At 42.2% G+C, this 27918-nt stretch overlaps 2 protein-coding genes across 3 annotated transcripts in view; both read right to left on the reverse strand.

Moving 5' to 3' along the window:
- Nucleotides 1-4363: 4363 nt before the first annotated feature.
- On the reverse strand, nt 4364-20237 carry ALDH8A1 (aldehyde dehydrogenase 8 family member A1). Its single transcript, XM_006136271.4, has 7 exons — nt 20009-20237; nt 14439-14586; nt 12289-12444; nt 10800-10949; nt 9118-9374; nt 7594-7755; nt 4364-5385 (listed from the first exon to the last, which is right to left on the reverse strand). The coding sequence occupies exons 1-7, from the start codon at nt 20144-20146 to the stop codon at nt 4933-4935; spliced, it is 1464 nt and encodes a 487-aa protein (XP_006136333.1). The 5' UTR covers nt 20147-20237; the 3' UTR covers nt 4364-4932.
- Nucleotides 20238-25290: 5053 nt separating this feature from the next.
- Nucleotides 25291-27918, reverse strand: part of HBS1L (HBS1 like translational GTPase) — a 113295-nt gene continuing 110667 nt past the window's right edge. For both annotated transcript variants that reach the window (XM_075924222.1, XM_075924223.1), the window contains exons 17-18: nt 27741-27885; nt 25291-25964 (exon numbers count right to left, since the gene is read on the reverse strand). In XM_075924222.1, the coding sequence (XP_075780337.1) occupies nt 25953-25964; nt 27741-27885 (157 nt within the window). In that variant the 3' untranslated portion in view covers nt 25291-25952. The remainder of the gene's footprint in view (nt 25965-27740; nt 27886-27918) is intronic.

Below are 27918 nucleotides of genomic sequence, written 5' to 3' on the forward strand. Positions count from 1 at the left end.
AAATAAAACTACTTCCTGATTATGGCTACAACAGTGGTTCCTAATCTACAGATTGTGGTCCCCTTTGTGGGTGCAGAAGAACATTTGGGGAATATGGGGAGGGGAATGGAGGGCACAAGACTGGTCCATGGGGTTAGAGCGGAAGGGCCACCCAGTCCCAGATCTGCTGCTTCCCTGGCTCTCGACTATGGCTCTTTCCACACCAACCTTGACCTCCAGCACCTGCACTGGCCCCAGCATCAGCTCCTGGCTGCTGTTCTGCTCCCAGCCATGACTCCATTCCCCGCCCAGCAGCAGCAGCAGCCTGGGTCCATTTATTCCTATCCATGCCCTCCTGCGAGGCCAGGTCAGAAGGGGGGAGGAATGACTGTGAAAAGTTTGAGGACTCCTGAACTACACACACATTATCACCCATGTGCCCTGTCTCAGCCATCTGCAACCAAAAAAAGCAGTGAGAGGAAGAAAGCTAGAGTTTGTGGATAATATGGACTAAAGACAGTATTCATTGTTCTGGTGTATGATCACCCCCTGGCCAGAAACAAGGGAAATATCCTATATACTCAGCCTGCTGGACTTCCTTAGCCTCCCCATAGCATTTGTCTCCAGTGATTACCAATTTTTTTCTGTTCTCAAAAAGCTGCAGCGGTAAGTGAAGAAGTTCTGAACTGGCTCACGTTCTTTTCCTCAAAGTGAACCCAGACGTGCACTTTGGACAAGCACTGCGCCACCAGCGTAATTTGAAGATTGCTGCAAGGTTCTATCGACCTTTCACCACTCCCCAATTGTGCCTGTAGCACGTAAGACATTGCGGGCTGAAGGACAAGCAGCACACAGATGACGCTCAGATCTATACTTCCTTTACATCCTACGCAAGCAGCATTATTCCCCAGCTTGCTCAATGCACCAGCCAAAACCCACACCTGGAGGAAGCAGGAGAATGGTGAGGAACTTTCCTGGCTTCTACACTACGCCGCTCCCACTTTCTTTATCCAGAGACCTCTTTGACCTCGAGCACTCCCCTTCCACTCTCCTGTGTGGCAGGGTTTTCAAAACCCCAGTAAGGGTGGGTCCAGGATTCCTGGGGGCTTGACCCCTAACCTTCTTCTTACTGAATGTTTCCCTGACCCACTGATGATCAGGGCTTGCCAAACCGCAGCGAGCCCCGCTCACCAGTCACGCTGTCCGGTGATCCGCACATGCGCAGATCACTCGAACCCGGCTCTTCCGGGTTGCAATCTACTCGCCATAGGCGAGTAGATTACATTATTTGTCAAGCCCTACTGATGATCACGTACAGTTCAAAGCAAATTCAATTGATTAAACAGCAATCAAATTTTAAAAAGTGACTGGAAAGCATATCACTCCGCTCAGACACAGTGGCCTCACACACAGTGCCTGTGGAGTGTAAGGGCACTTCACAGTCTGTTCCTTGCAGGCCCCAGGCTGCCTTCTCAGGCCCCAGCTGTGCTGCAGGTCAGACACTTGCTCAGGGTGTCAGGGCCCTTCTTCCCAGGGTCTCCCCTGCTGCTCACTGCACCCAGCTCCACTTTCTACTGTGCTTCCCCCACCTCCTGGGCTGTTGTTCTGGCCCCTCATGTTCTGTGGCTGCTGCCCTGCTCCCAGCATGGCTCTGCTGCTGGGCTGTCTTTCTGGCTGGCATGGCTCCCCTCCCCAGCTCCACTCAGGCACGTTCTCTCTCCTTACTTCAGCCTCACTCACCAAACCTGCACCCAGGAAAGACTAAGGTGATAGTTCAAGCTACCCTTCTACGTAATGTGCCATGCTCCACAACTGAGAGGATCTGCCCTCAGAGTAAGTAGTTTCTCAGACTCAGAGTGCTTGATTCCTCAAAACAGGGTTTCTGAAGAGTTCAACACACTACAGTAGTACAATGTTCCCTCTATTTTTTTCATCCATGTGCAGAATAAATTTTGCAATCTGGACTAAGGAATGTGCACATGTGCACCACCAGAAGAAACACATGCTGCTGGCTATGGGCACTCTGCTAATCAGGTGAGCAGCATTTTAGTCTCTCCTGGGTTGTAACTCAAGCGCACAGCCAACTGCAGATCCCTTTCATTATTTACTTTTCCAGTAGCAAGGTAAGTAGCATAAGAGAAAAGAACAAATGAACCATGTACTCTGCTGCCACCATATGGCCATCAGCTGCAAACACACCAGACTAAGCAGTCCACTGGAATGAAAAGTGATAGAAATGTAGCCGTGTTAGTCTGGTGTAGCTGAAACAAAAACAGGAGTATGTAGCACTTTAAAGACTAACAAGATGGTTTATTAGGTGATGAGCTTTTGTGGGCCAGACCCACTTCCTCAGATCAAATAGTGGAAGAAAATTGTCACAACCATATATATCAAAGGATTCAATTAAAAAAATGAACACATATGAAAAGGACAAATCAAATTTCAGAACAGAAGGGGGATGGAGGTGAAGTAAATGTCTGTGAGCTAATGATATTAGAGGTGATAATTGGGGAAGCTATCTTTGTAATTGGTAAGCGTCTTTATTCAAACTTAGGTGTAAAGTGTCGAATTTAAGCATGAATAACAGTTCAGAGGATTCTCTTTTAAGTGTAGTCTTAAAAGGCTTTTGAAGCAGGATGCAGGTAATCAAGTCGTTGAGACAATGTCCTTTCTGGTTGAAATGGCAAAAAACTTTTTTCTTTGTGATCCTGCCCACAAAACAGTTTCTTGCCATTTCAACCAGAAGGACATTGTCTCAACGACTTAATTACCTGCATCCTGCTTCAAAGACCTTTTAAGACTACACTTGAAAGAGAATCCTCTGAACTGTCATTCATGCTTAAATTCGACACTTTACACCTAAGTTTGAATAAAGATGCTAATTATCTTACCCATTACAAAGATAGCTTCCCCAATTATCACCACTAATATCATTAGCTCACAGACATTTATCTCCTTTCCCCCATCCCCCTTCTGTTTGAAATTTGATTTGTCCTTTTCATATGTGTTCATTTTTTTAATTGTATCCGTTGGTATATACGGATGTGACAATTTTCTTCCACTATTTGATCTGAGGAAGTGGGTCTGGCCCATGAAAGCTCATCACCTAATAAACCATCTTGTTAGTCTTTAAAGTGCTACATAGTCTTGTTTTTTGTTTCACTAGAATGAAAGGCTTTTTCAACCTCAGAGAAAGTCCAGAAGTAGCTCTGTGACACCATCAAAATAATACAAAGGGACCCTGAAGAAGCTCATTATACCCTGCTTCTCCCATCTCCAAAGGGCAAAAGGCTGGAATAATTTAGAGCAGCCTTTGGACCCTTCGAATTTCAGGGGAAAAAACCATGCAAATCCTAGCATTAGCATAGCCAAAATACATTCAGGAAAAAGCATCCTTAGGAAATGTATTTCAGTGTGTGGAAAGGAATCCAGCTGTAGCACCATGGAAAAAGATCAAACTACTCATAAGGGAACTTCAAAGGGTTCAGAGTAACTTATTAATTAATAGTCAAATGCTTCTCCAAACATTATCTGAGTTACTGCTACCAGGTACATGTTGGCCCTCCATCCCCACTTAATACCCCTCTTCCCAACAAGCCTAAAAAAAAGACCATCTCCCCTTCACAATCCTGAATCCTTTCCATTGTGTTTTCTCTGTTAGGGACAGAGAAGCAATAAGTTCTACTACCCTGAATGGTCATCTCCAGTTACTCAACACCTGTATGGGTTTAGGGAGGATATCTCCTTCCCAGACCAAAAAAAAAAAAATCAGTCCTGCAATTAATTCATGAGAAAAATAGTCAAAATGGCTTTAACTGATTGTTCTGAGCTTATGGGTAGCTTAAGCAAGCCATAGAACCTGAAAGATCACTATCAGCTTCAACTGAGTGAAAAAATCCAGCCCCAAACCTGAAAAACACACCTTAAGAATCTCTTCTGAAATGTTCACTGGCATTTACTTGGAGTGTGAGAGAAATTATGCCTAACTTCAACTCCCTTTTCACCAAATGGGAAAGTTTTGCAAGGTGCACCGTTTTCACAGAAGCTCTGAAAATGGGCTAATTTTAACAGGGTTTTTTAAAAAAATTGTTAAAAATTTCAAACAGTCCTGCTAAAAGGAGTCATTTCCAGAATTCATCAGCAGGTAAATCTGTGACTATGTGTGGCCAGACATTTCTTTTAGGAATGTGAAAAAAACAGCATAGGCGCAATTTAGATGATAAAAGGTTATAACATCAAAATAACCATTTCAGTAGGACGGCAATACAGCTATATATTTTTAAAAAGAGTTATGATAAAAATATGTTTGCTTTATTTGTGCCTTAGAGAAATATCCTGGCTCTATAGTTTAACACAATTGAATAGATGAGCAGAACTGCCTTGGGAATTTTAGTGTGGAATTTTATTAGTATTAGTGTGATAATGCAATTGAAGTGCAAAACACATTATTAATTGCAGTTACCCATTTAGAGAGTACATATGTGCATTCCTATTATATCATAACTTGCTTGTGTCTTTATCAAAATGATTTGTTGACCACACACTTCATTATTTATCACTCTGTCTCTAATTTGCCTTTTTTCAGATATTTGTTCACAGTGTGGTTATAGTCATGTAGGTCCCAAGATATGTGTGTCAAGATGTGTGAGGTAATACTTTTAATGGACTAACTCCTTCATCTCCTTGAACCCTAGTTATCAGGTTTGTTGCTTGGGCATGATACAGAATCCAAATTAGTCTTGCTGTCTGACACAGTGGGTTACTCTCTCTGCTGCTAGTTGTGAGGCAGAACATCTTTAACTGTAATTGGTACTTAACTAATGCATTTCTATAAAAAATAATTATAAGCAGCAAGTCATGATCTCTTGGTATACCCCAGAGACATTTGTGAGCACAAATGTTGGACAATTATTTTGCCTTGAAATATTTAATTTTAAATATTTCAGGTAAATTTCAGTGTTTTATTGTAATGGTTTTGACCTCTGTGAAAAACTCGTAAGACTCCTTTGCTCCCTCCCTGCCTATCCCTGAGGCTTTCATCCCACCAAATGGCAAGTTCAGATCCCTAATTAGCCAGCAGTTGGTCCACACCAATCCAGCTTGCAGTCTCTTAGCAACACGATGAACACGCCCCACATTGCTTGACCATACTGTGGCTGCCAGGCCATACTTGACACCATTGGCTCTTTTAATCACTTCCTCTTCTGTATCAAACAGTGCCACGCACGTCACAGGACCAAAGATCTCTTCTTGCATACAGCTGGATTCATCCTTGACTTCTGCAATGACTGTAGGCAGCATGAAATAGCCATTCTGATTTCCAGTTGGAAGATCCATAGAATCCACTCCTTCTCCACAGAGAATTCTAGCCCCTTCAGCTCGAGCGGTCTTGATATAATTCTTTACCTGTGTGGGGGAGAGCAAAACACCAGTGAGAGAAACTGAAAATGTTGTCAATTTCAAATTTTCAATATAGAGCAACAGGGAATCTCGGAGCATTTCCCAGTGACCTACGGGGACATTTTTCTCCTGCCAATGACAGGGTCTCATTCCCTAGGTTTGCAGCCAAGTATATGTAAAAAGAAGTCAGGGCATTTTTCTCTATAAGTCAACTATTCCCTTTCTCTCATTAACTTGCTAGCCAAAACATTAATTTGTTCCTTAAATACTTTTTGAAGGGGTAAAAGGATAGTCACATTATTACAGCCCAGAGGATGTGGTTTTTAATCCCTTATACATCACAGACTTCTCTATGACCATGGGCAACACACCACACCACTACCTGCCTCACTTTCCCCTTGTGTCATGAGGGCAATTATATTTCCATGCCATACAGGAAAGCTCACTAGACGATGTCACAGCACTCAGGCAGTGATGAGCACAACAAAAAACACACAATTTAAGTAGTTGTCACCATCATAGGCTATCTTGAGCATACAGGTCATGCTATGGATCTTGTTCTATCTACAGCTTTTGTGACAGGGTCAGAACAGAAGGCTATGAAAAAGTAGTGGAAGAGAGATCTATAAACCTCAGACTGAGGAGATCTCTGTTCACAGAGTAACAGGGAGGGGCTGGTTTAGAACCAGCAGAGGCAATCAGGGCTAGTGGAACACCCGAGGCTAATTGATCAGGCCTGCAGAGTCAGGCCAGCCTCGGCCAATTATGACACCTGGGGGTAATTAAGAAAACCAGTTCAGACTGGCTATAAAAGAAGCTTTGTCTGCAGTCGAGTCACTCATGTAGCTGAGAGGATGGCACCACTAGGCTAGGAGGAAAGAGATGATAACTGAACACTAGGAGGATGAACCGGAGAGTAGGAAGGTGCTGAGCAAGGTGTGGGGATGTAGACCAGGGGTCTTGGAGCTGTCTTATAGCAGGTGTCAGGGATCCTCACAGGGCCCTGGGCTGGAACACGAAGTAGAGGGTGGACCCGGGTTTCCCCCCTACATCCACCTCCCCATTTCCACTCAGGGAAAAAAGGACTGTGGAGTTTATTCTCTGTTTTATTATATGCCAGCCAATGATGAAAAGAGCTCAACAAACAGCAAATTAAAGCCATGGGTGTGATGCCTAAAACTGTGGGCTGTTGTGAGCCTCTGAGGAAAGCAAAATCTGCCAGGAAGTGCAGGACCCACCGAGTTTTCATAGGAGCTTTGTCACACTTTGAAACCACAGACTGCATTCTCCCACTCTAGGAATTTCACAGATAAATCACTGAGGTTTTTTTCACCTCCTTTCTTTTAAATGCTTGGTGTGTAAGAAGCCAAGACTCCCCCTGGGACTCAAATTTTGTGCCTGTTTGGTGACGACATGAAAGACAGGTAGAAATAGAGTTAGGGTCATCTACCTATATGTCTCATCACTGACCTGGAGGACTCAGTACTAGGACCCAGAGGAAGAGATCAGAATGTCTATTTGAACCTTCTCTTCTGTGCAGAACTGTCAGCCTATTACTAGCTTATACCATTTGCACAAATGGGTTTGAGGAAATGGACACCAGTTCTGGAAATGGAGCTCCAGAAAACACATTTGTATTCATTTTACATCAACCAACCAATAGCCACCAGATGGTAACTATTGTTAGCCACTGAAGACCTAAGCAGAACTCCTGAAACTTGTGGACAAAAGTTTCCCTCTATATACCATTATGAAGTCCCCCAAAGCCACCCAATATCCCAGATAAACTGTGGTTTTGCATTCCTCCCTAGTTGCATTATAAAGCAGATATACTATAGTACATATTTTTTTATTAATGATGCAAATCAGTCATTACTATGTTCCAAGATGTAAGTCAATGAAAAGGTTGCCCGATTGCTGGATTTAGAACTGTTAGATTCTTTTGAATACTTTCACAACAACAGCTTGATCACTTAGCTTAAAATTTTTTGTCCACAAACTTTACTTTTCCTGGGGTGATAATGTGAACATAGCCCGTACACAGCACACACATGACACATCAGACACTTTTTCATGACCATTTATGAGGAAATTAGAGGTGATTGGCAAAGTTCTAACACAATATTACATGGTCGTCATCCTAATCATGAGCAAGTAATCTTTTCTGGATCTCTACAATGTGACTAGTTCAGGCAGGATTTTCTTTGCAGTTACCTTTTCTAAATGCTCTTTACTTATCAGTGCCCCCATACAGGCTGTGGGATCTGAGGGGCTTCCAGCCTTCCACTTCCTGGCTTCTTCTACAAACGTCTTCAAAAATTCATTATAAATTCCCCTTTGAACAAAGATCCTGCTGGTGCAGAGACAGATTTCACCCTATTAAACAGGAGGAGAGAAACAAAGATGCTGTCAATTGTTGCAATTATTTCCAAGTGCCCAGAAATGTGGTAGGCCCCTCACAAAAAAACACATAAAAACAGTCTCTACCTCAGAAAGAGCACAGACTAAATTTAAAGGAGACTCAAAATTGCTCTAAACAGACTAGAGGGGAGAAGAGGAGAAAAAGGACAAAGGGACAATAATAAAATCAAGTGGTCACTAAATAAGACGTCTTGACTGTTCATTTTATTATTCAGTCTTGGTTATTTAACCTCCGCATCACTTCTCACAGAAATATTACTTTCAATATTTGAATGGCACTCCCTTGACATCCCAGAAAAGTTTCTCTCCCCCCCCCCCAACTTTTTTTCATAGGCTTGCTGGCATTGCTGAAGATGTTGACAAAGAATGGGAGCATCTAGTGGTTTGAACAGAGGACTGGAATTCCTGAGTTTTATTCCAATCTCTTTTAATGACTCATTTGATTCTGGGACCTGACCTCTCAGTTGTTTCCATCTAGATAAATAACTTATCTACTTTCTAGGGGGATATGTAACTTTGTTTCCTAGGATGCGTCTACAAGCTCACTGTTATTCCAAGATAACAATGAGAGTGTCTACACAGTCATTCCGTTATTTCAAAATAATTTTGAAATAACGGACAGCTTATTCTGAAATTCGTAAACCTCATTTTATGAGGAATAATGCCTATTCTGAAACAGTTATTTTGAAATAAGGCATGTGTAGATGCCCCCTTGCTGCTATTTTGAAATAGCCCCACCCCATGACCATTCTAAGTTATTCCTCCCCAGTAGCTCCTGGGGCTCTAAATCGAGATAGCACATTAGTCTACATTGGGGAAGCCTGCCTCAGACTAATTTTGAGGCTTCCCTGCAGTGCAGACATGCTATTTCGAAATAAACTATTTCGGAATAACTATTCCGGAATAGCTTATTTTGAAATAAGTGTGTAGTGTAGATGTACCCCTAGAGAGGACTGTAAAGTGTGTTGATATATTTGAATGAAAGACACTATACAGCCATTGTGTCCAACACATTAGCCACTTAGTCACATGTGGCTATTTGGCAAGTTAAGTGTGGATAAACTTCCTATAGCAATAGCCACTTGGACATCACAGCTTAGAGGATTAAATTATTTAATATCATTATTTTTCTGGTGCTAAGATCATGAAAACATCAGTTTCATAAACTTCTACTTCTATTCTGCTAATTCTATGAAGTCTTTATTTACCTTTGACTATTTAAGAGCCAGACAAGCCCAAAAGTGCACTCACGCATACACATTTGCTGTTTACACACTTAATATGTAACAGGGTTAAGAAAGGAACATCTCCCTTTACCTGATTTGCAAAGCTGGATCTCACTGTGGTAGGAATGCATTGATCCAGATCAGCATCCTCAAAGATGATTGCAGGGTTCTTGCCTCCCAGTTCCAGAGAGAGCTTTTTGCAGTATGGGGCACTCCTCTCTCTGATGTGCTGGGCCGTAAGCGTGCTTCCAGTGAAGGAAATCAGTGGCACATCAGGATGGGAGACAATAGCCTCTCCAGCTTTGGGGCCAGTTCCAAAGACAATGTTCACCACCCCCGGTGGGATTCCTTGTGGGAACAATCACACAAAACACATGGCCTTCACTTCAGGAAAGTTAGGTGAATGTTGCACTCCTCTTAGAAGCCAGGAAACAACTAATAGTGCTACATTAACAAGGATGCCCTTGGCTTTAAGAGTGGTTGAGCCAAACTGTAAAAATAACTAGATGAAACAATGACTATTTGGTTTCAATATCTGTTCTTGTATTATTATGTGTGGAGCTGGTAACCCTGCCAAAGGGTAAGATTACCTGACACCTTCCATTAGAAAGCCCAGTTTTCAGTTGCATGTAACTGAGGCCAAACTTTAACCATTAGGTCTCAAATTTTTCCATATTGGTCTGCTTTAGGCTGATAGGGGTTTTTTTAATTCAGCAAAAAACAGTTCAACAGTTCAACCATTTCTCAGAATTAAATTTAACAACAAACTTGTTTTGCCCAAGTTAAAGATATTCCTGCAACCATTTTCTCAGGACGTTCTAGTGCAAAGGTGGGGAACATTTCTGAGGTTAGGGGCCACTGACCCACAGAAAAATCAGTCAGTAATGCATAAAAAAAGTGAGAAAAAATAATAAAAACCCACACCACAGGTTCCCCACCCCTGTGCTAGTGCCTACACACTTGGTGACAAGGACTTCAAATTTGCCAGGGAGGTCCCTTTGATGTCAGAAATGTACCTTATGCTGGTCAGATGAAAGACTGCACCCATGGGGACACAGCATTGTCAGTGGAGACTTGTTATCTGTGAATCTCCACCAAGAAAGAGAGCTTTTTCTTAAATTTAGCTGGTAAACATGAACTAAAATCCTAGTCAAGACAAGAGCATTTGTAGCTTTCACATTGAATGGATGACCTAAGAGTTAATTTGACTTGCTAACTTGTGTGGGGACCATTAAGTGTCTTGTCTTCACTAGGATTTTACCTTGTTATTTTACTAGAAGTAGCCAGGTTGTTTTTTTTTTTTTTTAGTAAAGACACAGCCTTAAAGTTTGGCAGCTCTATTTGCTGAAATTTTCATCTGTACCTAGCATACTTCAATCTGGGAATGCAGGGGCAGAGCAAGACTTTCCCTAGAATTGCTGCTCCCAGCTGCTGGGGACCAATGTGGCACCAGGCACAGGAAGTGAGAACTAACAAACTCTTTCCTATGCTCCCCATGTTCCCTCTGCTGGCACCAAAGCACTGTGGAAGGAGAAAGCCTAAATGGGCAACGCAGAGGTGAGGTGAACAGATGGGGATGAGGAGAAGATAGCAGAGGGAGGGACGGTGTGGGCGAGAGGCAGAATAGAATCCAGTTCTCCAGTGAAGAATTCAACTGCCCTAACCCTGCAACCATCCTTTCTCCTCCTGCAATTGCTTGCTTCATTGACTAGACACCATCCAACTTCTGCAACAAACAGCAGGGTCCCTGTGCAGAGGGCTTTTTTAATTTACCTGCTTTCCCCAGAAGTTTGCACATCATCCAAGCCGTGACAGATGTCATCTCACTGGGCTTGGCGATGACAGTGTTTCCAGAGGCAATGGCTGGGGCTATTTTCCAGGTTAGCAAGTAAAGTGGCAAATTCCAAGGACTTATTAAACCAGCTACAAAGGAAAAAAAAGACAAAATTAAGAGGCCAAATGTATTGAAACAGAAGATTTGAATAACCCATGTAAACTATGCCAAAAGTTTCCAGCGCAAATATATTTGACCACCTCAGCTGGAGAAATGATTTTTCTGTGTGTTTGTGCCAGTGTATCAGAGATATATTTGCAGTGGGAGCTTTGTCATGCTCTATAGACAGGTCCAGGCACTGAGGATTCACAATTAAATGATAAGAGAAAATTTGAAATTACTAGTCCCATTCAACTTTTTTTTGTTTATACAAATCGATTGCCATTTCAGGCTTGTCAAATATTAGAGCTGAGTGCATCGTGCACAATGAATAATTTACCTGATTAATTTAGTCCAGAATAATAATGAACAGATGGATTTCCTCCAGTTGCTCAGCTATTAACATGTATTCAATTACTAACTTCATGTATTTTTTTACTCTGTATATTTATCGCAAATATTCAAAATTCAAATTGTGATTGGTCATGTGGTACTCCTTGTTGCAAGATAGGTCCATCAATGGCTATTAGCCAGGATGGGCAGGGATGGTGTCCCCAGCCTCTGTTTGTCAGAAGCTGAGAACAGTTGATAGCATATCAATCACTTGATGATTGCCTGCTCTGTTCATTCCCTCTGGGGCACCTGGCATTGGCCACTGCTGGGAGACATGATCCTGGGCTAGATGGACCTGTGTTCTTGCCTGTTCTTATGTTAGACTGAATGAGAGTGAACAGAGTTTCAACACAAGCATATGTAATGAATTTAAAATGTAATTGCTGTGAGCCTTAGATTTTCAATTGCTCATATGAAGAGAATGAAACAGGTCAAGTTTATTAAACAAATGTATTATATAGTCAAACAGATATACAAATATTTGCACCATTATTCACATAGCTCCAAAACACCACACATATTCAGCCTCTCTCTGAAGGGGCAGTGCCATCTTGTGGCTAGTTTCCCAAAAACCATGTACTATATATACATATGCACACATTTAAAAGTGCTCACCATTGACATAGCTCTGCTCCCACTGAAGTTAATGTGAGATGTGACTACTGGCATCAACGAGAGCAGAATTAAGTCTATTTTGAATGCTTTTGAAAATCCCACTTACCCGGACAGTATGTGTATATAGATACACCAATGGTACCTACCTACATAGCTATAATAAATAAAATTACAGAGAGGATTTTAAGGATGGGACCAGCCCTACTGTAGTTAAAAAAAAATACGCAGCGGTGCTTAAGGTCCCCCTTTTTCTTATTCTTTTCCCTTTCTTGGTAGACAGTCTGCTAAGCTTTTCAGCATTTGCCCTTTGAGAATACTCACCAATTCCCACTGGTGTTCTCGTGGTGTAATGCATACAGCCCATGTGGTCCATCTGAGTGCATTCTGTGGTATGGTGAAGGATGGAAGATGCAAAGAACCGGAAGTTGTATGCTGCCCGTGGGATGTCCACTGTTCTAGCAAATGTAACTGTTTTTCCTGAACAAGAAAAGTAACAAGCACACCGCTGCGTCATTACCATGTACTGTACTGTGGGGGAAAGTATTTACATAATGTCACTATGCACAGACAAGCCTCTGCCCCAAAAACCTTTCAGATCAAGCTGGAACCCTGAACTGGGATTTGTACATGCTACTTAGGGAACAATTCCATTGGTGATGAGGAATGGTAAAGTAATTAGATGCCTGGAAAGAAACTCATCATGAAGAACATAAATACAAATTATGGTAATAAGCAGCCATTTAGATAAGCTCGTAGGGGTGGAGAACATGGTTGTGCTGTGTGTGCATGTGACAGTTCAGTCGCAGAGGTCCCTTTGAGACTCTACTTGACGTACTGAAAATACCACGAAGCCCACCTTATTGCTCTCCGGGGCATCCCACCATGCTGTCCTGCTGGGCCAGAACCACGGGTCTCCCTCACCAATGGTACAACATAGGGGTCACAGCTTCCCCAGCTAAGTAACACAGAATCTGAGATGTGGTCAGCTCTGGGAAGGCTCAAAGGGACTTGGAACAGCACCTGCAGGTGCACAGCCCCAATATGACCGAGCCCCCAGATAAATCCATCTCACTATACATAAAGTTTATACAGAGTGAGCTCCTAAGTAGTTTGCCCTCTATCAATGAAAGCGATAGATGCACAGCTGTTGTCTCCCCAGGGACAATTATTTACACTGGGTTTATTAATAAACAAAAATAAACAAAAATTGTATTAAGTATAAAAGCAGGATTTAAGTGGTTGCAGCAACTGATGACGGATAAAAAAAGTAAGTGAATAAGCAAAATAAAACAAAACCACACAAGCTAAGCCTAATACACCAAGAAACTTGTTGCATGCAATTTCTTACCCTAACAGTAGTTCTAATCACCTCTTCTCACAAGCAAGGCAGGTTCCCAAATCCTTCCCTCTGTTCAATCTTAGATGTTTTCAGCAGGCAACTTAGTTGGTAACTAGGAGTCTCCTGGTATCTGGCAACAGCTCCTATTATTTGTTTTCATACCTTTGTATATATTTTACCCGAGATGGGAATCCTTTGTGTACAATTCACATTTTTCTCAACTTGAGTGGAGAAGAACAGAGTCCAAAACATGGTTTTCAGCATCAGGTGGCCTGGTCAAATGTTTTTGTAGGATCAACCATAGTCCAGGCTCACAGGAGAAGCAAGACTATTCAGAAATACTAGGCAATTAAAGTTCCTTAAGTACCACTAGCGGCCTTCCCTTAGCAGGTCTAAATCAGTAAACAGGTTTATGCTACATATTTCTGACTTCAAAACACAGGAATGATGCATGCACACAAATATAATATACACATTTGGCAGCTTGTAACTTTTAAAATGACGTTACAATAAATATTTTACATAAAGCATAGTCGAGTTAGGCATATCCATATTTACAAGCATATTTACACCACCACAGGCTACATGCCTTGTGCCTCATAAAATAGGATCCTTGGCTGGGAACCCCATGATCACAATACAAATAAATACATTTATAATACTTCCATAGGACTGATTATGTTTCACTCTTCTGCAGCATGCTCTGTCTGAGGACCTCAAAGTGCTTTATGGTCTTGATTAAATTTAGCCTCAGCCCCTCTGTGTAGCAGGTATTGTCATCCTTATTTTGCAGAGATGTGGTGGAATTAGAGGCCCATATTTTCAAAACTGATCTCTAGTTTTGAGTGTCCAACTTTAGAAACACAGTTCATATTTCAGAAGGTGCTAAGCATCTATACATCTAATTGAAATAAACATTCAGCACCTCAGTAAATGAAATCCAAGGATTGCACCGTTAGGCACACAATATTTGTGGCAGCTTTAAAAATTTGGCTCTAAGTGACCCAATCACACAGCCCACATTAGAGTCAAGAATAGGGGTTGGACATTTTGACTCATTTAACAAGGCCCTCCCTTTTTTATAACCTCATCTGGGGACAGACTGCTAAAGAGAAAGAAATCCTGCTTTTACCTTGATCTTTTGATTCCGCGTGTGCAAATGCCTCCAGGTCACTCTCTATCAGGTCTGCTAATTTGTTCATTATCTGAGATCTTTCCTGAGGGCTTTTGGAGGACCAGCCTGGAAAGGCATCTCTGGCAGCTGTGACAGCAGCGTCTACCTGGAAGAATAAAGCAGAGATGATTAACTTCAAAGACTCTTTGTGGAAAAGAATCAACAGAGCCATTGACATATGAGAAATTAAAAATCCTTTGAGTTATCTTGTCTATGCAGAAGACTATTCCTTCCTTACATTTACAGGCAGTATGTCCAACTGGGATTTCCCTTTCTGGAAGTTCACACTCAGTTATTCCTTCTCTATGCCTCCGGGATTCTTTTCAGAGTTGCAGCTCTCCTGGATATAGCCTCACATTGCATAAGTCGTCATTCTTTATCTCTAGAGGAATAACTTTTGTTTGGCTGTATTGCAACATTTGTTGGAATAAGTCAGCGGTTCCCAACCTTTTCCAGATGGGGACCCATTTTGAAAATTCAGGAAGACTTGGTGACCCAAGGCAATTCAAAAACGGGTGGAGAAGGGAGGGCAGAACCACCTGGGGAGACACTTGGCGACCCTTTTGAAATGTAATGGCGACCCGTATTTGGGTCCCAACCCATAGGCTGGGAAACCCTGGAATAAGGCCAGCTTCCCAAGCAACCCAGATAGTTCTGTGTGACTGCCCCGTCCTGGCTTCGCTTTTCTGTCATACACAAATTTTAACAATGATTTTATGTTTACTTCCAGATCACTGCTGAAAATTTTGAATTACCTCAGGCCTGCTACTCTTCCTTGTAGAACTCTTTTAGAAACACCCCCAGTTAAAAGATTCCACACTGATGACGATTTTTTATCTATCTAGTCAATTTGTAGTCTATTTAATGGGTGCTTATTGATATTGTATGGTGCTAATTTTTAAACAGAATGTCATACAATATTAAATGCCTTAAAGTCACTTACATCTACACACTTACCATTATCAACTAACTAAACCTGTAATCTCAAAGAATTAAATCATATTTTTGTCAGAACCTATTTTCCATAAATCCATGTAAAATGGCATCAATTATATACCTATCAGTCAATTCTGTAGCAACTGATTGCCATATCAGCTTTTCCATTATTTTGTTTAGGATTTATATCAGGTTAACTGGCCTACAGTTACTGGGTTATCCTATTTGCTCTCTCTGAATATTAGAGCAATCCTCAATAATTTATCCAGTATTCCAAGATATAAAAATGGATATCAACAGGCCAAAGACCTATTTCTTTTAGCTCTTTTGTGAGCAAGTAATCCAAATCTACTAATTTTAAAACATTTGTCCACAACAGATGTTTTGTTACTATAGGTTGGACCTCCGTGGTCCGGCATACTTGGGACCTGACTGGTTCCTAACAAGGCAATTTGCTGGACCAGGGGAGGTCACCTGCCAGCAGTCTCCCAGCCTACTACCATGCACTGCTGCTGCTGGCCCAGTCAGGGTGCCCAGCCACCACCAGCCCCACAAGGTTCCCGGTTGCATCACAGGGCTCCTGACTGTGCCACCAACCACTGGCCCCCTGACCTTGGGCTCTCTGGTCCAGGAACATCCACGGTCTGAATGTTACCAGACCAAAGATTCCCAGTGAGACACAAACACTAATGGAATAAAAAATGTCTTCCTCCTCACAAAGTATGTAGATTAGATCTTGCTTCCCCCCCCATACAAAAAATATTTCTACATCATTAACAATTTCATCATCTCCATAAAGTAATGAGTGTATAAGTTTTCTAGAATTTATTTTGTCCCTAGTATATGTAAAACTTCCCTATTTTCCTTTGCTCTGCTAGCCATGGAATTTTTCCTGATGTCTTCAGCTTCCCTTATCTAAGTTTTACACTTTATAGCTTCTAATTTATATTGAACAATATCAATTTCCCCTATTATCCATTTTTTACAGGTTTTTATTTTATATCTAATTACTTCACTTTGCCACTGAACTAAAATTGACTTACTTTCCTGATTGTGGAATTATGACTTTTGGCCATCTAATAAACTCTTTTTAAAGCACTCCCAATATTCATATCACATTTTTCTGTCTATATTTTTCTTCCCAGTTTCCATCAACTTTAAGAAATTAGCCCTTGGTATAGCACCAAGAGTGGATGTGTGTTTACACACACTGGTTGGGATTGTCCTCTCTGCCCATACTGAATGTATTCAGATCATGTATTCTTAAGGTAACCATTAATTTTCAATCCTATGACAAACGTATCTCTATCTGTCATAAGATCCAGTATAGAATTGCCTTGGAATGGGTGCAATACAGTTTGTTAGGAAATTATCTCTGAATTCTACTGGTTTTTTTCACTAATTGGTTGCATAGCTACTGACTGGATCCGACATACATCACTCCAGTTGAAGACCCCGGGAACATATCTTTCCCTTTTCATATATTATAAGGGCATCACCTCACTATTATCTAAATAGATTAGACAAAGGCTGGGAGAAATAGGAGAACAGAGAAGTGAAGTGTCCTGAGCAGCATCACACAGCAGATCACTGGCCAAGCCAGTAACAGCACACAAGGTTCATGATTCCCTATTCATTTGACCAAAGTGAACCATCCTCAAATGCCTTTTTCAAAAGACCTATTCTTCTATTCTTCTGCCACTAGGTGCCATTGTGCTGCTGTGGCTGCTTCGCTTTTTCTGCTGACACTTCCCTACCATCTTCTATGTCTCAATAAAGTATCTCATCAGAGGAAGAAACTCCCCGAATCAGAGCTACTTGTCCCATATAGCAGCCACAGATTCCCCTCTGCCTTAACACTGCAGTGATTTTGTAGGGATGGAATGTGAGCACTACAGAGGGATTTTCATAAGCTGAGAGGGCAAGATATCCTGAGGGAAAAAAATGTGCAAGCCAGTAGGGATGTCAATGTGTAGTCGACTATATGATTCACAGATAAGCCTAGGCTTATTGGTTCATCTTGCAACAGAGGCAGCAAGGTGGGGGGAGCAGGAGCCAGTGCTGTGGGGAGCCAGCATAAAAGCCAGCTGTCCCCAAGCACCAGCTTTGTGGGGGTCTCCTGACTCCACTGCCCCCACACTGCTGTCTCTATTAGAGGCAGCAGCACTGAGAGTGAGGGGCAGGTGAGGCTGCCACAAACAGCCTCTGTCTGCAGTGAGCCGGAGCTTCCTGTGGACAGAGGCTGCTCTGCCTCCCACGGAGCAGACTCTCCGCAGCGAGCCTGGACTTGCCACGGAGAGAGGATGGTCCCTGGTAGTAGCCCTGTCCACAGAGTGGAGAGAGGGGGAGGCGGTGTCCGAGCTCACCATGGACCTCAGGCCCCCACAGACAGGGGCTACTGCCTCTGTATCAGAGACAGCAACATGGAGTGGCAGGAAGCCAGTCTGTGCAGGGAGCTGGTTTTTCAACTGGCTTTCCTCATGGACTAGCTCCCACCTGGCATCCCGTGCTGCTGCCTCGGATACAGAAGCAGTAGTGTGGAGCAGCAGGGGGTTCTTCAAGAACAGGGTTAAATTGCACTGGCTGCTGTACCTGTCCCTGGGGACTACAGAATAATTGACTAGCCAATAAGAATTCATGTGGTTACTCAGATACAGGTAATTGAATAGCCAACATCCCTAGAAGCCAGGAGGAGGGATGGAGAAGAAGGAAATTAGTCTATGGAGAAAATATAAAGGAGAAGGAAGAAAAGAAAGAAGATATATAGGTAGAAATATGGTCAGAGGAAAGGTGCAAAGAATCAGAGAGAAAATAGACTGAAGTTGACTAAAGGAAAGCATCAAAGAGAGAAGGGGAAAAAACAATTGAGCCGACAAAGACAATGTGTGTTATCAAAACATAATTACAAACCTGTACTTATTCTAATATATACTTCCCCTGCCCTCTTTCTCCATATAAGAAAATAGAAATAACAGACTAAAAACCAGAGAGTAAGCACCATTTAAAAAAAATCTGAGTGCTATGTTAGCCAAACTACACATGGTAAATTGGTGTCTATCAAGAATTGTAAGACTATGTGGTCCTGAGGATAAAGGGGTTTTCTCAGACTGAGTTGTCTGTGGGAACCAGTGTTTGTGTGTGTGAATGGGGGGGGGGGGGAGTAACCTGCTTGGTGGGGTTAAGTCTGATGTTTGCCCTTTGAATATCTGTGTTCAAGAGCATGTCTGGTGGGGAAAGTAAGCCTGATTCTGCAAACACTTATGAACATGAATAGCCTCCTCAAATGACCACTGATCCATTACTGGCTTCTAATATAGTAGGTCCTTATTTTCATTTGTATATGGCTTAATAGCTCTCCTAAAATGCAGGCACATTCACAAATCTGTTACTGTTATAATTATTTGTGTATCTACTTGTGTGAGTAAACAAAATAGGACCCACATAGTGTTTATTCATGAAAGAAACAATTCTTCAAGCACAGAGAGTTTTTGGAGTGTCTAGATTTTACATTAAGCACAGTGTATCAAAGTCAGCGTGGTTACACTTTAACCATCAGCACCTTGCAAATATTTACCCAACCACAATTATGGTGCTAAAGGTTCTTGCTGAACAAGCAAAACAAGCTCAATATGATTGACACATGTGAAAGAGGTACTCATTTATAGTAACAGGACTTAAGACCACTTATTCTGAAAATGAAACAATATTGAGCACTTATTAGTCAAAGTTTTGAAAGCGCTTGCTGTGTAATATAAAACTCTTTTCTGTTCATCTGTCCTCTTCCTGAACGCACCACACTACGTTGTACACACCTTCAATTTCATTGCCTATAAGCAGTACTTTGCCATAAACTAAATGGCAATTCTCACTACAAATGTCTTGTAGCCCTAACACTTGAACATGTCATGTGGCAAAAAATATGCAACAAAGCTGACCTGCGGGGCCAAAAAGAAATATTGCATTTCAGCTCTCGATTGATGCACACTACTGCACTGTACATAGAGGCACATTCCTGCAGCTGTACTAAAATGTTACTTTTTCATCTGCAATAGCAATGTTCTAAATGCTCAACATCCATCTGCAGAGCACAGACCTCAGAAAGGCTGTGAGATTTTGACATTTTATGGATAGAGCCCTAGTGTGCAAAGTCATATGAATGAGTAGTAGAAAATAGATAATAAGGGAGAAGATATTCATTGGATATAGTATCACTAGGGCTGCTCATGGAGGGGAGATGAACAGACCCTTTTCCCCCGACTCCAGTGTTATTATCTGCAAACTGCTGATGTGACCATTGCCTTTGACTTCCTTTTGCAAGACAGGACTCCATCCTCTGCTGATGTGACTGACTCCAATGAAGTAACTGAAGCTACACTGATTGACAGGGCATAGCTTTTAATAGCGAACTGTGTGACAAAAAGGATTTGTCCCTGGCCTTATAGTAATGTTAAGAACTTAGTCATTTAAATGTAAACAATTAATCACTTTAACAATCCTCTTCCTACTTTCTCCACATTCCACCCCATAAACTGCACTGTTATTTCTCTTCTCATTTTTTCTTTATCTTCTGCTAGGGAAACTAAAGTACTCACCTCTTCTTTGCCACTGTCTGGTACTTTGCAATACACGTCTCCAGTGGATGGATCATAGGAGTCAATATAGGAGGAACAAGGAAGAAATTTACCATTTATGAAGTTCTCCAACACTAAGAGTGTCTTTGGGCCAGCCATTGTGAAGAGCTGGTTTCATCTGATTTCTTTTAGCTGTCAGTTTATACTGCAGTTTCGTACCTAGTTACACTTCAGGCCTGAGCTCCACCCCTTTCTTTTTCTCCCTCTCCAATGACAGACAACCCAACAAATGGGAAGAACTCCTTGTGTGCCAGCAGGGACAAATGAGCAGGAAAAAGAGTGTTTTACCTACAGCTGTCCAAGAATATTCTGTTCAGTTCCAAAGTGGCAGGATCAGCAACTATTTTCAAGGCAGGACAAAAAAGAAAAAGATGTAGAGCCAAAATTAGAACAGTACAGAACAAAAAATGGGGGGAAAGCAAATTGCTCCCCTCCAGTATATTTTCTAGATTTTTTTTTTAGTTGAAACATCACAAGGAAATGGGACTTTCACTTCTTCACTTGCATAAGTATTCTACAGCAGTTTCTCAACCTTTTTTTATAAAGTACCTCTTTAAAAAAAATTATAAGTACCCCCCGGAGCCAGGCACTCCCAGTCCACCCGCTCTAACCCAATGCCCTCCCCTTCCTCCAGAGCCAGGCACCTCCAGCTCCCCGCTCTAACCCAATGCACCTCTCCTCTCCCAGAGCCACACACAGGACATACGGTAACCCTACCTTTGAAGTGCCTGCTCCTGCCACCTGGCCCTGCCTCAGCGGCTTGTCTGCAGACAGCAAGTGTCCCACCAGTGCCAGGCTCGCCACATAGGGCTGTGCACTCACATCCCAGCGTGGTCTCCGTGGGCAACTGCCCCCCCCCCCACGCCACTGATGTGGGAGGTCCTTAGAAGCAAAGCTTATTGTGCCACTTCACCACCTTTTAGCTCATCTCCGCAGTGCCATGGGGAAGGGGCGATGGGGATACGTTGTACTGAGCAGCTGGCAGGGGTGGGGGTAATGCGCGTCTCCAGGTTCAGTCGCCCTCCCCGTTGGAGCACCTTGGGGAGGCTGCTGGAGAGGAAACAAACTAAGAGAGGAGGCCGTAGAAGTTATTTTTTTTTCCTCCCATCCCTCCCAACTTGGAACTGGTCTGCGTCTCACCAGAGCCGCCACCGCAGCCACATGCTTTTCCCGCCAGGCGCTGGGGAGCATACGCAGAGTGGCTGTTAACGTCCGGCTGCGCATCTCTGAACGTTCAATTTGACAGGCACGTGCTGTCACCCCCTCCCCAATCCTCTTTGTAAGACAAAATCCTGGACATTTTTTGCCAAATTTCACTTGTGTTGAGGTATCCCCCAGACTTCTCTCATGTACCCTTAAAGGTACGCATGCCACTGACTGAGAAACACTGTTCTACTGTATAAAACACCTTCCCATTAGGAAGTTGTGACGGCGCGTTGGGGGTTCCCCGTCTCCTGCACCCCGAAATGGCACAAACAGACTGCACCAGCCAGTGGAATTGAGGGTGGTTTATTGCTCCTCCAGCACAGCGCAGCACAGATGTAATCTGGTTACAGGAACTGGGGCTAAGAGGCCTCAGTGCCCCCCCTTGAGATAGGGGAGTCCCAGCCCCCTCCCCAGCTCCTTATACCCTGCCTTCCAGCGAGGATCTAACTAACCCTCTTCCAGCCCTGCCCCCCAAGCCAGGGCAGCATTCCACCTTCCTTTGTTCCTCTCCATGGGGGGTGTCTGGCCACTGGTTCAACAAGTTTGGCATTACCTCTGCCTAGTGAGGCTTTCCCTGCTGGGTCTTGCTCCAGACAGCAGGGGTCACCACATCCCAGCAAGTACCCCCACTACGTCACAGAAGTTTCTCCTGTTTAGTTAAGCAACTTTGTTTTACTTCCCTGAGAAATAGAAGCAGATACAAATATGGCTGTCTGCGGAGATTTTTCTCAAAATATAATAAACTGTGCAGATTACTGCAATCAGTAAATCTCCTGTCACCACATTATACATATCATATTTCTATATTTGACATGTATTCCTCAACAACCACAATTTCAAATTCAATGAACAATAATAGGGTCAGGGAACTACATACACAGCATGCAGATTGGTGTCAAAAGCCAGAACAATGCCTCTTCATCTGTGTTGAAGCTGGGTAGCCATGCAGTTCTGCTGTACCCATTCGGCGTCGAAGCTGAAGCCTTACTGGCCGTTGCAAAGTAGAGAGACCACAGGAGCTTCATTGTTGGGACTATGTACATGATACAATTGCTACAAGGGATATGCAATGAAATCCCCACAACTTGGTCTCTGGGTGGGAAGATGGACCGTACCTCCCCACAAACTTCATGTACACAGCAACTAATCAGGCTTTTGTGTGGCTACCACCTCACTTGTATAATGCAAATACATACAGATTTATTTATAGATTAGTTTTCTTGCTCATTTGCATTTTATTGTAAAAGCTGTATTCATGGGGATTTGGGGGTGGGGAGAGGAGAAGATCGAGAGGACTTAAAGTTCTTTCATATACACGACTTCTGAGTTCTCCACTTTTCATTGACCCAGGGTTAAAATGGTGTTTGGGGCCCAAGGAAAAAGAGCACATTAGATGTAATAAAATTACTTTTAGGAGGAACATTTTTTTCATCTTTGTAACGCATCACACAAAATACTGTATGTTTTACAAAATTCCTAATGAGAAACCTATGCAGCCATCGTACAAGGCCTTTACATTTTGCAAAGAGAATGTTGTAATCAATGTGAGAAGTATTGCTAATCCCTACAATTTTTCTTTAACTCCATCCCTGAGACAGTGTATTGTTAGACATCCCTATGAGGAGAGTGATGTCGAGAGCCTAAAGCTATGAGCTGAAGAGATCTGGGAAAGTCTTCTAATTTCTGTTTTTTGTTTGAGAACTGGGAAAAAGACAACTCACAAAAAACACTTGCGTGTTGCCCTTAAAAAGCCATGATTCACCTGTTTTAAGTACTATGCTAGGGCTTTGTAAGTCCATCTTCAATAACACAAGAAAAAGATGGGGGTAAAATCCTGGCCCCATTAGCTAGGCTAGAAATTCACCTAAGGATTCCAGATATTTTGACTCAAGCTCCACTGGAAACATTTTACCATCATCTTCCAAACCAGAGGTTTTCAAACTGGGGTAAAGGAACATTAGAGGAGCAACAGCAACCCACTGCCCCACATGTTGGGCTCAGAAAGGCAGCATCACCTCCACCTCCTGATTCACCTCAGCAAGCCCCTCAGCTGATGTGCAGAAATTGGTATGTGTGGCAGATGTTGACCTCTGCACCCAATGCTGGTTCCACTACTAGAGATTGTCACAAATGCCCTCCCTCACCCTGAAAGTCCAAAGGGTGACAGGTATTCATTTGTGTCTGGGATGGGAGGATATAACTAAAAATTGTAACTGAAATGGTACAAAGTGGGGGTGGAGTGGGGCTCAGCTCAAAAAGCTCAAAACATACAGAACTGTAGGACATTGTCTGCTTGAGAAATAGTAATAATGTGGTGGAATCTGTAGTTCTAAAATAATAAAAAAAAAACAGATCTGAAAGTTGTAGCTTCTCTTTCCTTCATCTTTTCCACCATTTATTTCTGTCCCTTGTACTAACCAGCTGTTAACACTTGGGTCAATTTGCATTTTTAAGGGGAAAAGAGACTATGATGTACTTGGTTCCTCATGCACAAGAGTCAGGAAATACTGAATTTTTTTTATTTTAGGATACTTTTCATCCACTCCAGCACTTCGGCTCACCTGTGATTTCATATCTATAAACGGCGTTACCTTGGTTTTAAGTACATCTATTGAAGTGACTCGGCTATTGTTTAAGAGTATTAAACCTCTGGAATCTTGTCAGACTTCTGCCATAATGGTTTAAGTATAAATTTAAGTATATGCATTGTTAAAAATCTACTGGAAACCTTAATTAAAGGTACTGGTATTACAGTACAATTTACAAAACAAGTATTCTGTTTTGAGGGTAACGGGCCCAGAAATTCACATGACTTGAGATCAACATGATCTCTCTAGTTAGAGCCCAGCTCTGACTTAACATGGGCCAAAACCTGCACACTTCACACTGAGGATGCAGACAAAACCACTCAAGTGTTAATAACACTATAGCATCTTTCTCACAGTTCCCTCTTGATGACAGAAAAGTACTCCCACAAGTAATACAAGTGACAGTGCACGAATCTTAGCATTTTACCACAAAGAACCATGGAATAAGCTCTCAAGACAGACACAGTTCAACGCAAGAACAGCATCAACATTCATACCTGGGCTAGGCTAACAGGTGTCAATTACCCATGTTAAACAAACAGTGAAGCATATCTTGAGGCCTCAATCCTGCAAGTATTTATGCACCTGTTTAACTTGAGGAATGTACATATTCCCACTAAAATCAATGGATAATTCACATGTGTAAAGTTACGCTCATGCATAAATATTTGAAGAACTGTAGTCTATGCATTTGATTGCAGCCTAAGTAACCTCCAACAATATGGGAAAAGTAGAAATAGATGAGCATATATAAGTGCTTACAGAAATATTTTTTGGGCAACTTCTTGAATAGAATTATGAGCCCAATCTTCAGCGTTCTTCACATCTTAGGGTATGTCTTCACTGCAGAGATAATCCAGGTCATCACACTCATGTCTAAGCACCCAAATTAGACTATCCTCGGTAGGAGTAGTCATACTACAAAATCCTATCTAAGTTACTGTGTCTTGCACTTGCTCGGACTTCTAGAGTCATATCCTATGGCTCTCTGCCAGGCAGCAAGCTGAGTCACTCCCAGAGAATTTGTCTGTTCTTCAGGGCACAAGGAGGGAATTGTGGGAAGGCACTGAAGGATTACCAGCACTTGAGTGGTTCCACATGCATCATTACTGAAAAATGAACAGGTTACCAGCACAGGTGAAATCAGCATTCATGTTATAGACTGTATCCTAGGACAGAAAGCTCAAGTTGAAAGCACTACTAGAATCTCATCAGTAGATTTTTCTGATCAGTAGATTTTAGATGAGAAGGGTGTTAGGGCAACACACTAGTAATAGTCCGGACTAACTCAGCAGTGAAAACATACCTTCAACATAATCAGTATGTAGTTTCCAGTTTTACTTTACAACTTTTACATAGAAACATTTTGTCGTGCAAAATTATGCTCAGTTTAATGGAATTTAGAAAGGGTTTAAATTAAATAATATGGTTTGAAGAAGGCAAGACATATTATGCTCAGACCAGGCTACTTTATTATATTTTTACACTTCAAAAATAAAATTAGCCATTGTTGGCACAGCTTCCACTACACATGCGGTTAAATTTTCTTTTTTTAAATAAATTTTAGGATGGGGGAAAAAATTTTGTAGATGACACAACATACCTTTCTCTGAAACGGAAGTAAACATTTTTCCCCTGAAAATGCATTCATCTCAAACCTTAAAATATATTAGACCAATTAAGTTACTTTATTGGATTAATGTGCAGCAATGAGCAAATCAAAGAAAAAATGTAAACAGTCAATGGTTGGAAGTAGCAAGATTGTTTCTTGATGATTCGCCATCTTATCTTCTAATGCATCTTTCCAATCAAGTTTCCATAAAGCTCTGTGAGCTGCAGGTGTGGGGTAAATTTCACACAGAGAAATATGGGAGCTTTTGAAATGAGAATGTGCAACATTAGCATTTCCATGTCAGTTGGCATTTTGTTTTGCATTAGGCAGAGACAGATAAAAAGTTCACTAAATGTCCAATATGAATTTAAATTTTCTTTTTTTCCTTTTTTTTTCATTTAATTGCACTTAGTTCCTTCAGCTGAAGTAACTGGATTCTGAAAGAGGTGTGAATGGCTGATTGCATTTTGGTTGGGTCACTGAAGTCTTAGCACCACTGTCATTCTTTAATCTAAAAAGAAAAAGAAAAAAGCTGTAGGTTTTGTCATTTCATAAGAAAATGAAAATACTACAGCAAAAACCAGAGAGCACCACAAAAGTCATGCTGTATACATTCTAACACAGAGTCCTACCAAGTTATTTCCAAAGAACAGATTAACCAGCCACAAGTTTATTTAGGCTCCAATTTTACAGGCATTTCAACACATGCATAACTTTACTACTATGAGCTGTTCCAATGGGACTCCTCACAGTAGCAAAGTTAAATTATTACAATTGATTATAAGATCACGGTCCTAGTTCAGAGTCCTTTGTAAACTAGTTCAGAGTCCTGTGTAAACTGTGTAAGTCCAGATATGGAGAGGTTGGACTTCCCTTGTCTGGCACCCTCAGAACCTGACCTGTCCTGAATGAGGGAATTTGCCAGATATGGAGAGGTCCCCGGCCACTGGCCTCCCAGGACGCTGCCTCTCCCTGCAGTTAGCCCTGTTCTGGCCCCACTGCCACTGGGATCCAGCCTGCAGGGCTTGGACTTGGACTTCAACCTGCTGGAGCTCCCTAGTCTCTGTGGCTGTTTCTCCCATGCCCAACCAAGGACCCGTGCCAGGGACGGGGCTCGCCTGTTCTGCTGCTGCCCTTCCTGGGGATGAGGCTTGTGGGCTGCCCCACTTTTGCAGCTCACCAGTCCCGCTGCTAGCTCCCCCATCTTCATGGCCCCATTTCTCCCGCGCCTGACCGGAGATCTTTGCCGGAGACTGGGCTCACTGGTCCTGCTGCTGCCCTCGCCTGGCCTGGGTTCCCTGGGGACAGAGCTCCCTCACCTCCACAGCCCCACTTCTACCTAGACAGACCAGGGATCCCTGCCAGGGACAGAGCTTGCCTGTCCCACTGCTGTACCACCTGGCTGAGGCTCCTCCAGGGATGTCCCATTTCTTCCCTGCCTGACCAGGGCTCATCAGGGGCAGGGTTTGCACTCCCGGGCGCTAGGGCTCTCTGATCCAGCAACATCCATGGTCCTGCTGGACTATGGATGTTGCCAGATCAGAGAATCATGGATTTCAGAAGTTCAAGAAGATATGTTAAGGCACCTTTGTAATATAGTTCACAAAGCCTCACCAGCTCTGGTAAATGTGTTTTAAACAGAGGAATAAGAGTTCTAATCCAGTCTCCATTACTGATAACTTGAGCCTCTGTATAAAAGTGGGATGATACCACCACCTTTTCACAATACATTACACACAGCTGGAATTAGAACTCAAGTCCTACAGGGCCAAAAATCACAGGCTTAAAAAAGATGACTTTATCTGTCAGTTTAGAAGAACTTTTATATTTTCAAAAGCATAATCATGATAATGGCAGGGAAAAATTTACACATTTGCATAGTGCCTGTCCCTGCACCTTCTGAAATTAACAGCATAAAATGCCTATAGCTATTAGTGGGAAGCAGGATTTGGTTTACAATACATTTAAAATAAGTGAGACTAGGATTGGGCCCAAAGTCATCAATAAAAATTAACAATGCTGTTTAACTGCAAGTTCATCTATGTGGAAGAGATGGTAAAAAGCCATTTTTAAGTTGGAGGGATACAAAGAAGTGAGAATTTTTGAAAAAATGTTGTTTTCATAGTACATGCCTAGCAATTTTCAGGTCAAATTAAATTTCCGATTTATAGTAATAGGGCTATTAAAAGAGGCTTTGTCCTGGAAGCTGATTGCAACTTTTATTATGGAGAAGCTGCCACGTCTCCATAATCAACATTCTAGAAAATCCATTACAAAAGCATCATACCTCTGTGACAACACCTGCAGCTATAGTGGATCCGCTGTAGCGTAACATAAACCTTCCAAGTTCTTTAAAATCTTTGTATAATTCAAGGGCAACAGGCCTGTGTGTCTGTAGTTCTATTAAAGCATTCTGTCCTTTAGTCAGGACCCTGCAAATAAAACATTAAAACACCCAATTTTTA

Source organism: Pelodiscus sinensis, chromosome 3, assembly GCF_049634645.1.
Source record: "Pelodiscus sinensis isolate JC-2024 chromosome 3, ASM4963464v1, whole genome shotgun sequence".
Lineage (NCBI taxonomy): Eukaryota > Metazoa > Chordata > Testudines > Trionychidae > Pelodiscus > Pelodiscus sinensis.